This window comes from Vollenhovia emeryi, unplaced genomic scaffold (genome assembly GCF_000949405.1).
Source record: "Vollenhovia emeryi isolate VEMERY1.0 unplaced genomic scaffold, V.emery_V1.0 DF939290.1, whole genome shotgun sequence".
In the NCBI taxonomy this organism is placed as follows: Eukaryota; Metazoa; Arthropoda; class Insecta; order Hymenoptera; family Formicidae; genus Vollenhovia; species Vollenhovia emeryi.
Window position 1 is genome coordinate 230224 of NW_011967076.1, and position 13278 is coordinate 243501.

At 39.5% G+C, this 13278-nt stretch overlaps 2 protein-coding genes across 2 annotated transcripts in view; both read right to left on the reverse strand.

Moving 5' to 3' along the window:
* Positions 1 to 13261, reverse strand: part of LOC105559114 — a 42081-nt gene extending 28820 nt beyond the window's left edge. The window contains exons 1-2 of the mRNA XM_012007178.1: positions 12365 to 13261; positions 12050 to 12233 (exon numbers count right to left, since the gene is read on the reverse strand). Coding sequence (XP_011862568.1) covers positions 12050 to 12233; positions 12365 to 12701 — 521 coding nt within the window. The 5' untranslated portion in view covers positions 12702 to 13261. The remainder of the gene's footprint in view (positions 1 to 12049; positions 12234 to 12364) is intronic.
* LOC105559102 (gastrula zinc finger protein XlCGF26.1-like) lies at positions 6493 to 9825 on the reverse strand. The gene has a single exon (XM_012007162.1). It carries the CDS (start codon positions 9274 to 9276, stop codon positions 7828 to 7830), a length of 1449 nt encoding a protein of 482 aa, XP_011862552.1. The 5' UTR covers positions 9277 to 9825; the 3' UTR covers positions 6493 to 7827.
* Positions 13262 to 13278: the final 17 nt, after the last annotated feature.

A 13278-nucleotide genomic window follows, 5' to 3' on the forward strand; every position in this document is an offset into this window, starting at 1 on the left:
CCACAAAACTCACAAATCTCTGGCTTCTCCCCGGTGTGTATCCTAATATGAGTCTTCATGTATTGTCGTCTGATAAGTTTGCCGCATATCTCGCACGCTACTTGGCTCTCGCCCGTATGAGTCCACATGTGCTCTTTATAGCAATAGCTATAGAATGTCTCGAAGCTGCATATCTCGCACTTGAATTTCTTCCTTGTCTCGGGGTGGCTGTGAATCTTCATGTGATTTCGAAGGTAAGTTCGGTTGCCAAAGGACTTGTGGCAGATCTCGCAGGTGCATGGCTTCGCATTAGTGTGTACACTCATATGAGTCTTCAGGGTTGCCTTTAAGTAGAAACCTTTGTTACAAACGTCGCAGAATTCCGTGAACTCCTTATTGTGTCGCCTCATGTGAATCTTTAGATAATAATCTGACGTTAGCTTCGCGCCACACATATGACAAATATGCGGTTCATCGTGCAACGTTTTGTGCACATTCAAGTATCTTTTCTTTTTAAATACTTTGTTACACTGGTCACATTCGATAAAATCTGTCAACTCCTCGCTCTTTTTGCGGCCCTTCGGGCTCTTTGTGACTGTCTGTTTCAATTCCCGCTTCTTCAGTGTGTCTAGAAAATATTTACGATGTATCCGGTGATGCTTGATCAACTGCAACTTTCTCGAGAACATCAGTCCGCATATGTTACACTTGTGCTTTTTTTCTGCTTGACGCAATGCTTCTCGGGTTCTAAGTATCGACTGCTCCGTTCTATGCATTATCAACCTGGCCTCTGTATCAAAATCTTCGTTGCATGAATCACAGTGGTGCGCGGTTACCTTCTGAATAAGAATAGCTTTGTCACCGATCTCTTGAAGGATAACGAAAGACGCGCCTTTATCTTGCTTTACCGTCACAGATTCTTTCTGACGTATTTTGGGACTCCATTTCTTAGTTCTGAAAAGAAATTAAGAAATAATAATTATATCTGTAATTAAAAAATAGATAAATTAAATTCTTTTTTATATTTTAATCATTTCACATCATGTTAGACGATAGTCATAATCCAAAAGATAGGGAATCGTACAGATAGAAGAAAAATTATTTAAAGCAAATGTAAAGTGAATAAATCAATTAAGTATTCGAGCAGAAAGGCGTATCTTTTATATTCACTGAAGTCTTCAAGTGCAGTAAGAAGTTTAGAAACAAAATTGTCAATATAAAGTATTTTATATTGCCAATACAAAATCTTATTACTTACTGTACAATTTCACAGCACTGCAATCTCAGTGACACGTCGAATCAGATACCATACCATAAAATAATTATTGCAAATCAAAATTTGTAGAAAAGAAAAATCATATGCGCAAGCCTAGGAGAGAAAATATATAATTTTATATGTTAATCTTTGCATGTTTTAAATTCTTCGTGCAAGAGAATAAAATATAATGTAATAAACCATTACACAAGTCTTGTTTGTAAAATCAAACAATTGTAAACAAGAATTAACATTTTAATGTTATTATAATATATTACATTTTTTAATATTTAAGATGGTTTTCATAAATAATATTTCTAAAGAATTACAATAACATTTTATTAAAATACTTACATAAAAGATACTAGGGATAATACAAAATTATGTGGAGGTGAAATTATTGTTCCATAAAGAATATCAAATTTTATAAATCTATAACAAAATGGACAAAGAAAAGAAGTGGTTTTTTGCCAGTTTCTTGTGAAAACTTGAATTTCTCGTAGACACTCCGCTCATTATCAGTGTCCGAAGTTAATGTATAATACAATGTAAAATTAATAATTTCTAAAATATAATCTCAGAATTTAGTTGCCACTAACAATCATGTAAGGAAGTCTCATATAATGATACTATTTAACTTAAGTAATACTATTACCATAATTGTTCTTATGCAATGAAATTAATTACTTAAAAAATTTTATTTAAAAAATTAAATGTTTTCATATTTATTCGATTAACGCAAAGATGCTTACATATTTTTGTAGAAAAAAATACGTAATGTCAGAATGGCCTATAAGTGGATACAATTTTAATGGAAGAAGATAATAAAATATACATTTCTAAATATTATACACAAAGATTATACAGCAATTTGATTTAGACACTATCACATTAATCGCTTATAATAAGTTTATTCCCATAATTTTTATATAATTGTGTATAATTTTCATTTATTTAAACAATTATATAACAACAAAGGCACTGGAAATTTTATTTCCGGTCATTATTTAATAATTATTTGTAACAATTAGGCAAGTACCACACTCGTTTTAAGAGTGCACAATTATTTACACTAGAATATATTATTAACTAGAATTTCTATAAAGATAAAGATACATACGAAGCAAATATATCAAATAAATAATTATTGACCTAAGAATCATACTACTGTTACAAATAAAACAAAAGCGTAAATTAAAAAAATACTGTCACAATAACGTGATTAACATATAATTGTATTTAATATTAATATAAAATATCATTAAAAAGTTATGGACGGCTTATTACAGTGTGCGATGTTTGCCACTTGTTCTTTCTCAACATAGTAAATAAATCTCGGACTGCTGTGGACAGGCGTACGAGAATTACTTATTGCTTACTTCGATTTATCCTCACTCTACTTCTTAATTTTTGTTCACAAAATTAATATTTTATTGATGAAAGTTTAACAATTTCATCAAATTTTACAAAATAATTAATTATTTCAATGAAACGCCTTGCACTGTATGTACAGTTTAGCTTGCAAGACATTTTGTTCAAATAGTTCTTTGACCTACAACTACTTACCAACTACAATAAATAGTTGGCATTATTTTGTTATTTCTTTAAATCAGACATTATATATGTATAAACGTCAACAATATCATATGTCAGACTTTTCGAACAAATGCGAGGTATTTACCTCTCTTAAATTGAATCAGTGAGCACTTTATCAGTAACTAAAACAGAGTAACACAAAACTTCACTAAGGATCAGCAAATATTTCAATGTGGGTACACTTTGCCCTTTAATTCCAATTTTACTCATCATGGTTAATAAACGTAAAATTTTACTGTAAATCATATAGATTATACCATATAATTTACAAAATTTTCAGTGTTTTAGATAATTTTTTTTAAAGCTTTCATATATCTGAAATCTGTATAACTGTATTCAAATTCAGAATCATACGTTACACTATTTTATCTTTTCTAAACCTACCACTGTTCATAGCCATTGTCTCCAGCAATCTAATATCGCAAGAGCAACTAATTTCTTCCAGTAAGAATTAAATAAAAATCCTCGTTTTACAATGATAATGATAATACGCTGATTCCGTTTAAGAGAGATCTTGACTCGATAAAATACTCGTTTTCATTTTAACAGATTAATGCATATCATAAGTATATTTTTCATCTAGTTTAACATGGCGTAAAAGATATCACTACAAAAGCGAGTTTTTGCCTTACAATATACTTGTACCAGTTACCTCGTAGGATTGAAAAAACTTATTAACGTATAAATCGCAAAGTATCTGGCAGTCATTTATACTTAGTGTTTTCTCCGTAGCTTTCGCCGATATCACCTATATAAAACGTAAATAAAAAAAGCAAACAAATTTGATTACATCGTACAAAAGTATGGAACTTATTTCTGCAATCATTGCTCAATCCATCTTAGCAATTATGCTAACTACAACATTATAGTGACGGTTTCGAGCGGCAACGAATTTTGTTCATGCTGCTGCTGCTGCTGTATCTGTTGTTGCTGCTGCTCCTGCTGCTCCTGTTGCTGCCGAGCATTTTGTTTTGCGTGCGTTTTCAGATGCGAGTTCAGCATCGTTTTCGAGGCAAACGATTTGTGACAGCGTGTACAGGGATAAGGTCGATCGCCCGTGTGACCCCGCAGATGCACCACCAAGGTAGTCCGTTGGGTGAACCTTTTGTTGCAATGAATACACTGATGCGGCTTCTCGCCCGTATGCGTGCGACGATGCACGCTCAGGTAGTTCTGCGAGATAAAACCCTTGCCGCAAATGTCGCAAACATGCGGCTTCTCGCCGGTGTGTTTACGCAGATGCACCGCGAGGTAGGTCTTGCTCGACACGGACTTGCCGCACATCGTGCACACGTACTCGTTTTGCGGTCCCACATTGCCGTGGGTCTTCATGTGCACCAGCAACACCTGTCTCCGTGAGAAACGCTTGTTGCACAGCTCGCAGTGGTGTTTCCTCTGTGGCGGCACGTAGTCCGGCTGATGCAGCTTCGCGTGGAGCCGTAAACCTTGGCGGTAGCGGAACGTGGCGTTACACACGTCGCACTGAAACGGCTTTTCGCGCGTGTGCGACAACAGGTGCGTCTGGCAATCGCTCTTGGCCTGGAATTGCTTGCCGCATATCTCGCACTCGTACTTGTAATCGGACACGTGCCACTGCTCCTGGTGATCGTGCAGCTCCGACGTCGTCGTGACGCTGCACCCGCAAATCTCGCAGACGAGATACTCGTCCTCCTGCGGCTGCGCTTGCTCCTCCGAATGGGACTCGTGCGTCTCTAGGTGCAAATTAAGATCCTGATCGGTGATGAAACTCACGCCGCAGAATTCGCACTGCAGCACGCTCTCGTGAGTGAGCATATCCGTCGCTTCCATCTTCGGATGCACGTGCAACGAGTCGGCTATCGGTAATTGTGCGTGCTCCTGAGCAAAGACGTGCTTGATTTCGCCGGGCCCGCACTGCCGATCCTGAGGCAGCATCGTGAGTTTTGACACAAAATATCTGGAAAGAAGAGAGACACAAACGGAAGTCAATCAGTGCTCGTTCCTCGCCGCCTTTTTCGTTCTTTATCGTTGCCTTAACCAGGACCTTACGTAGTAAGCGAAATATTTACAGGGACGGTCAGCTGGACACTCGTGCTCGATTGTATGGAAGTTGGGTGGTCAATAAAGTGCCTCACTTGTCATTTCCAGTATTCTCTTTATTATGTAGACATCTGTCCTCTACCTTCTCTTATCTCGATCGTTTTATTATTGAACAATGTTTATTCGTGAACCAACACCCCGTCGTCTCCTGCACTACATGTTGTACTTGCAGTTTGTTTACATCATCTTGTAGCACACAATCCGCGACTACAAAATACTGCTTATATTTTATGCTTCAGGCATATTGTGTTCGTTACTACAATGCGATCGTCTTAACAATACTATTATATGTATATATTAACAAATCATACCATTTTCCTCTCTTCTAAGTGCACAATCTCACTATTTCTTGCTTACACTATATACAGAACATTGCATTGCTATCATACGAGCCACAAAAATTCAGTAGATTCTCTTAGAAACCTTGAATTAATTTCCTTCTCGTAGTCAGCTTGATAAAAAATCAAATTTGCTGGACTTCCACAATTTTACGTTAAATATATTTAAATAATTTCCAGCTCGAAAATTTGTGTCACGTAAAATTATGTAGAAAATACTGTACGTGATTTATATTGTTTAATATACATTCTATTTGTCTTCGAATGTAATAGATTAAATTTTGATTTTTTTTATTATTGATGTTCAATATAAATAAATACGTCATATCTCAACGCTGAGCTTCTATCTACGATCAAAAAAATCTCCTATAATATAAACTGCTTGTACAACACGTTCAGATAAATATACTTTTGTCATTCCTCTTCTTACTTTTTGCTACAATTTATTACTTAATTTATTTAACATATAATTAAATAATTCTATAATAAAAAATTACTACTATTCTATAAATAATTAAAGGGCTAAAGACTTAAATGCTTCATTTAGTTTTCTTCTCTTGTTAAAAAGAGCAAAGAATCAGTTAACTGTAATTAATATCGGTGGGAACTCTTTTAAAATGCATTTACGAATCCTTCGATACGCGTGCGTGTTACAGTAAATTAGATATTCCTGTCGCGAAGCAATTATGACAGCCTTAAACTGTTCATTACACTTGTACATAAAAAAAAAATTATTTCCACTAATTATACTTGGATGTTAATATTTTAGTCTGCATTTCTAAACTCTAGAATAATAGATCAATATTGAAAAATATCAAGTTTAAGCAACCGATCAGTGAACAAACTAATTAAACGCGTTATCGACGTTCGTGCTTTTTACCGACTGTGCGAATTAAAAAAAAATTATGTATAAAAGGAACAAAATAGTAACATAAGAATTAATATTCTGAATACATATTTCCACATAAAACTTAGTTCAATGCTAGAACAGATTTCCTAACGCACTTTCTTTATTGGATAGAAAAACAATTCATTCTCTCAATGTAGAATCCTCTTTTCTAAAAAAATCCCGCAAATAAAACTATTCAAATATAACTGAAGAAAAACTTTACCTTTTTGCACATAAACTTTTAATATGTTAAATAAACGTAAATAACCGTGTATATTATTTCTTTCGAATATGTGTGTCTCCTAGATTTAAAACAAAAATTTTTAATAAAATTGAAAAGAATTTAATAAAAACTTTCACTTTTATTTAAAAAAATGTAAATATAATACAATCATCTATCAGAGTATTCTAGCAATAAGATGCGTGATCTTTTCCCCAAGGATATTGTCAATCTTAACTAATTGGCAATATACATATATATGTATAGATGCATGCATAATGCAAGTTTTGCAGAAATGCAGTCTAGTAAGTTATATTGATGGAAAAAAATACACTTATAAAGCGACCTCTCAAGTTGGGAATTTCTGGGAGAAATCATTAAATATATCATTTACTTTAATCTACTTTCGAGTTGCATGTAACTTCTAGGACTAAATCTAGATAGATTTAAGCGTCTTCATACTTACATGTCACATTTACGTAATTAACGTTACACGTTCTACCCTGTCTTTCATCCTATATTAATTAAAGGCACGTGAATTCAGCTGAAATTACGTTGAAATTAATTATCGATCGGTTTAATATAATTAAATTGTTTTTTTTATGTCCACGCGAAGTACAAAAATAATTATTCAGTTACTTCGAAATGGCTTTTCAGGCTTAGATTTTTATCTCACGATGAAAAACAAATTCTAAAAAATTGAACTTTTTAGGCACTTTTTTTCATATTATTGCGCAGGTACCAACCTTCTCTTATTAGAAACTGAATTACGCCATATCAACTTTCAATTAGAAGGATAGAAAGTTTCACGTCGCGTCTAATAATATTGACATTATTTAAAATGTCTTGTATAATATACAAACGATATCACAGTGATGACAACATTTATGATTATAGTACGTAAACGTTCGCTTACTTTTATCGTGATTTTGATTTGATTCGATTATTAAATATACTTTATCCGAAACTATACGGAGTTTATTTATATTATCACGTAGACGTGTTCGTAAAAAAAATTAATTTACACGTTTTAATTCGTTCGCCATATTATATATCGACTTATTATACTGCGATAGTAACTTGAGTAATTTTAGGCACTTGGATATCAACACTCTATAAAATTCCCATAAAAAGAATTACTCGAATAAAAGTACTTGCAATTTCCACGGCCTCCTTTTATTGAAAAATCATATACCGAGTATTAAAATCTGTCTCAATAGACAGTTGTAACCAAATTGCTGATTATTTTTACTTTCGCTGCTGTAAATTCCCTTCTTCTGAAATTGTACCAAACAGCTTGAAATTAAATCAGAATTGACAAACAAATTTTTCATCGTCGGTTTCTTTCTCTAGAGTGTTGACGAAATATTGTATTCTGAGATCAAGACCATTATTTTCCCTAGAACGCCCGTCGCATCTTCCAATTTAATCCGCGCGCGGCAAAAGAAGTCTCGTCGATCCCGCGGTCGGCTCAGTGTTTCTTCATGTGATTAAGCATAATCGTTCGCGTGACAAATCCCTTGCCGCACAGCGTGCAGGTGTACGGACGCTCCCCCGTGTGATAACGGCGGTGCACGGTGAGCGTCGACGCCTGCGTGAACGATTTGCCGCACATGGCACAGAGATACGGCCTCTCGCCGGTGTGGATGCGTTGGTGCACCACGTAGTACTTGCGATGCGTGAAGCCCTTGCCGCACACGTCGCAGACCAGCGGCCGCGACCTGTGCACCGCCTTATGCGTGGTCAGTGACTCGGCGGTGGTGAATTGCTTGGAGCACGAGTCGCAGGGATAAGAGGGCATGGACTTGACGGGGATCACGGGACCGGGGCCGACGACGGCGACGCCGAGATTGCCGGCTACCACCGGGTCGACGGGCGACGACACGGCGTTGGCGCCCGCGACTATCCGGCTGTCGTTGCTCGCCGGCAACGGCCTGTGGGTTTTCGCGTGATGATTGTACAAGTTGCGCGTCTCGAAGCGCATCATGCATCTCGGGCAGGAGTAGGGTTTCTCCTGACTGACCTCCTGGTGCATCCTCCGGTGACGTTCCAGCAGCGTGCGATAACGAAAGCTGGCCTGGCAGAGATCGCAGGCGAACGTTTTCTCCATGTTGCCGGCGGGCGACGCGGCGAGACTGGCCGAGGTCGACGCGCACGTGGGCACCGGCGCGGAGTGCGTCACCTCGTGCATCCTCAGGTGGTTCAGGGCGACGAAGGTACGCGAGCAGACCCCGCACGAGTACCGCGGCTGGCTCTCGATACCGTGCTCGAATTCCGGGCGCACGGCGTGACTCGTTCGCATGTGGTAGTTTAGCTTAAGGGCGCTCCGGAACTCCAGCCCGCACGTGGGGCACGGATAGGACTCGGTAAAGATTTGCACCTGATCTAGCAGGGACTGGTCCGTGCACACGGACTGAAAATGCGGGGGGAGCAGCGTCGACGATAGCATCGACGATTGGTTCGAGAATATCGAGTTGGTCTGTAGGAGATTACAATTGACGGACATACCGACCTCGCCGATCTCGGGCGAGGGCGAGAGGATCTGACGCAGCATCCCCGACAGTCCGCCGAAGGTCTCGCCTCCTTCCCTGAAATTGACAAAACCCAAGGACATTGCAACGGAGAACGACCCGTGGGCACACACACAGCTTTGTCTTTTGACTCTGTTCTTTGTGATCATTACAAATATATCTTGCGTACAGGCGGTGATGAGAGAAAGAGAGGAAGAGAGAGAGAACAGAAAGAGAGAGAGAGAAGAGATAGATCTTATGCTTATGTGAGTGCTGCAAGGTGGCCGGTGCAAGGTGCTTGGGCGTTGCTGGCGTCCCTCACGAAACCCAGCAATCGTAACGTGTTTTACAAGAGCGCACGTGCGAATCGAGAAAGTCGTCAAGTCAAACAGCATTGCAAGTTCCATCATCCCCCGCTACGTGAATATTCATCAAGCTTTCCGAAGCTTCACAAGGCCTACACGATAATATTTCGACACTATTGGACGGATAGTATTAACGATAAAGATCACCTATTCAATACGAAACGATCTCGTGGACCTAGTCTCTTATTGCGTTCATTACTAATTAATATCTATCGTTTAGATTATAATTACAAATACGTACACAAGTATGTGGATTTATTTGTTCGTTATTCCCTGGCGGTACAGCAGAAGGGGAAAAGTAAAGATCAAGCCATAAAACTTGGCAAAAAAGTTCGAGGAAAGCAAACTTTTACTCAAAAGACCACTAATGACTTGGGATAGAACATGTTAAAACGCAAATCAAATCAGGTATAGAAAAATCTCACCTTAATAAATTATCCATTACGATACGGCCATCTTCTTCCTGCTTTCACGGTGTAAAAAGGAGCATGGCTTTTCACGCACGAGCATATACCTGCATCCCTCCAACACATTTCAACATGTCACAGATACGCGTCACGCGAAACGAGATAAAAAATGCAGGTGAGAACTGTAATAAGAATAACGGGGAGGGGGGGGGGGAAAGGGAGAAAATTTCAAGTATTATTCAGTGCTTCGGAGTGCCAAGTGACAATCTGTGAAAATTTGACGCGGTTAGGAGCACAAGAGAGTGTGCCGTGTGCCAATCTTTCGCGTGTCAGATGTCAAACGCACTCAAAACTGGGCGCGTACCGCGGACAATCTCGGGATGGATTTCGATCGGGGCTGCTCAATTATTTCCTACACCTCTATTACGTCTCCTAGGAGAAATGGAATAACTCCGATCCGGAATCCATCCCGAGCATCGCCACGACAGGCACCCTGGAGCAGTACAATTTTCTCCATTCGCAAAAGCATCCACGACATACTTCAAAAATATGCCCCCCCCCAAAAAAAAACCGTCACGACACGTGTATCAAATGTGCGGCCAATTTTAGGCGCAACAAACACTTGACCGATCGCATCGCCCGCGTATTTTGTTCCGAGTGCAAAAAAAACGAAACCGGCGCAATTGCGATGCAAGCCTGGTTTGTCAAAAATTTCGTCAAGAGGACTCGGATCCTCGCGGTGAATCCTTTCGCACCTGTGGAGACGCGCGAGATAACACGCGCACATCCAAGGAACGTGCGTGATAAAAAATAACTCGTGATAATATCAGATATATATAATAAAAGAAAATTTATATTTGATACCAAAATAGCATCGTTCAACTTGTCACAGGTAACGATGCAAATTCGCGTTATTGAACCCGCAATATTTGGTCTCGCTTATAATAAGAGGTAGTCTATAAGTAGAATAAAAAAATATAGAATGTAGAAAACGTGATACTCGCCTTTGTGTCTACAATGCGAAAAATCCTCTTGAGTCGGCAGTCCTTTAACGGACGATTCTTTCTTTCGTTTCGCAGAAATCTTCGAATCGGAAGAAATACGATCCTTCATCTTCTTCAACGGTTCTCAACCGATCGGTCCTCTCGGTTACAATACACTATTGCGCAATTACTTTGTCGTCCGGCAAATTGCGCCGGGCACGCAAAATTCATTAACGATCTCGTGGAACGCGTTGTCGTTTTTCTTCCCTTCTTTTCTCTTTTTTGCGTTGATCAGAAGGTAAACTCTTAAGAATAAGTCGCAACATTGACGTAGTAATACAGTGTCCTGGCAATATCGTAAAGCGCAGGCGTCGGAAAGCACGAAGATAATAAATCAGAAATTGTAGATAAACGTTGCATCAATTGAAATTATCTATCGTCTGTGATTTTTGGATCGGCCGAATATATCGGCCGTGTGCGGCATTTAGTGCCATCACGTAAGCGTGGGAATATTAATATCGACAACATGTAAACGTTTGGTTTCTCACTGGACAGAGAGATCAGGCTGGTCCCCTCTCGGGGGCACCGCTCGGCTTTCGGCTAGGCGAGAGATCAATCCCATTCTCAGTGTCACGAGCGCGGATACATAGCCCAGAGAAATCCCTCTGTCCACTTTCTTGCACATATATAAATAATATCTAACGTGGGGTCCATCTCGACTTCCGAGGCGTGGCAAGAAAATACTTACGGCATTGTAAGGAACACCGTCGGGCAAATGAAATGTCGAGATGCACCCCATGTACATGCTACCACATGTAAAAGTAACAAGGTGTTTAGCAATTTGTATTCTCAGCAACGCGCATTCCCCTTTTCGTGTCGCAACGTCATTCGAAAGTGGCGCGGTACGCGCGTAGAAAAGTATCCGTGTAAATTGCTAAACGCCTAGGGCCAAAGATGGTTGTGGGGTGTGTCCAAACTTACCTTGTGTTCACCCGCGCCTTACATTTATACGAACGAAAGCTCGGCTATAGTCGTTATCTATGTTGCATTTGCGTATCTGTCGTTACAGGTTCGACGATTCTTTCAAGACTCGTCATCAAATGTTATTGTATGAAAAGCGACACTTTTAGACACGCAGATATGGATTTCTTTAGAAACAAATATACTACGGCGCCATTTGTAACTCTTGTTGGTCTGCATTGAAGGTACTTAAATAATTATGATCGTACAACACGTCGTTAAATTCATGTCACTCCTACACGTTGATTTCAGTAGGGATTGAACAGTTCTATTCACCTTGAAATCCGAACGAAGCTAATAGAAATAACGAGTAAAGACCAACGCGATGTTCAAGTGTAACTGTTTATGCTCGCCACAACAAATGACACCTTTGGCCCTGAAATAGTCGAGTAAGAATAGAAAACTCACCCAGTTTTCGGATCCACGTCCGCTGCCTGTGGCATCACCATCTCGGGCATGTCGGCAATTTTCTGTTGCTGGAGACCAGAGGGGCCGGCTTCGTCGCACGCCAGGGAAACATTAACAAACGTCGTAGGCTCTATAGTTCTACTGTTATTAGGATCTTCCTCACTCTCTTCCTTTATAGGTAGGCCTTGAAAAACAGATTTCAAACCATCTCACTTTTTCTCCTCTCTACCCGCCTCGTCCGAGTTTCTAAATTACGTTTGTCGAGCAATTAAATACGCAAGTTACAAGATTCAATTTGCAGCGCGCAATAGGTACCTTCGTCTCCGTCGCACTCGTCGTCCGAGTTCTCCTCCTCTTCGCTACTCTCGTCCTCGTCCTCCTGTTGCGTAGGCGCGTCCGTTTGATTCTGTGCAATTTGGTCGTGTGCCGCTTGCGTGCTTGGTCCGGCCACTGGTTGGACATTTTGTACAGAGCTACCACTGCTGTCCATAGGAACTGAGGTTATTTGTTGCTGGGCGTTACTCGACATCATCATGGGCATACTTAGGCCCATGTTGTCCATCATGCCCATGTTCATATTGTTCTGATGTTCGCTCACTTGCTGCATCACAGTACCGTCTAACCTGTTCTCGTTGCTCTGCTCCGGTTTCATTCCGTTCTAAAATTTCACAAAAGGCACGAGACGTGAGTTCCCTCCCCCTTTTTTTTTTAACAAGAATTAAAAGTTTCAACAACAAACTAAATACACTTCATCTCCAAAGCGATCTCAGTCCGTCTCTTTAATTATATCCAATTGTTACATAACGCGCGATACTTTTTGTAAAATTAAATTTATCTATTACTAGGCAGTGAAAAAGATTGCGGTGGTGTAAGAAAAAGTATGAAATGTAAAGTACTAAAAAGGGACTTACAAGAGCGGGCAAGATATCGTGTTCACTAGCTATTAGCATTGCCAAGGTAAACATAGACAAAAGAGGAATCGAACAAATGACAGTCCGAGGCGTAGCGCAAAAAGAACGGTGAATAAAAGTGGTGGGGAACAGCCGGCCAATTACGTTTTGTGCACAATGCTAGGGCCGGTATTCACAGTCGGATCTTATATTCAAGACCGTATTGAATTTATCAGATGCTGTACGGAACACTTCATTGGCCACGGAGTATCTGAAGATGATTTCATAGACGATCTTGAATATAAGATCCGACTATTAGAGTTTTCGATTTTCTGACTC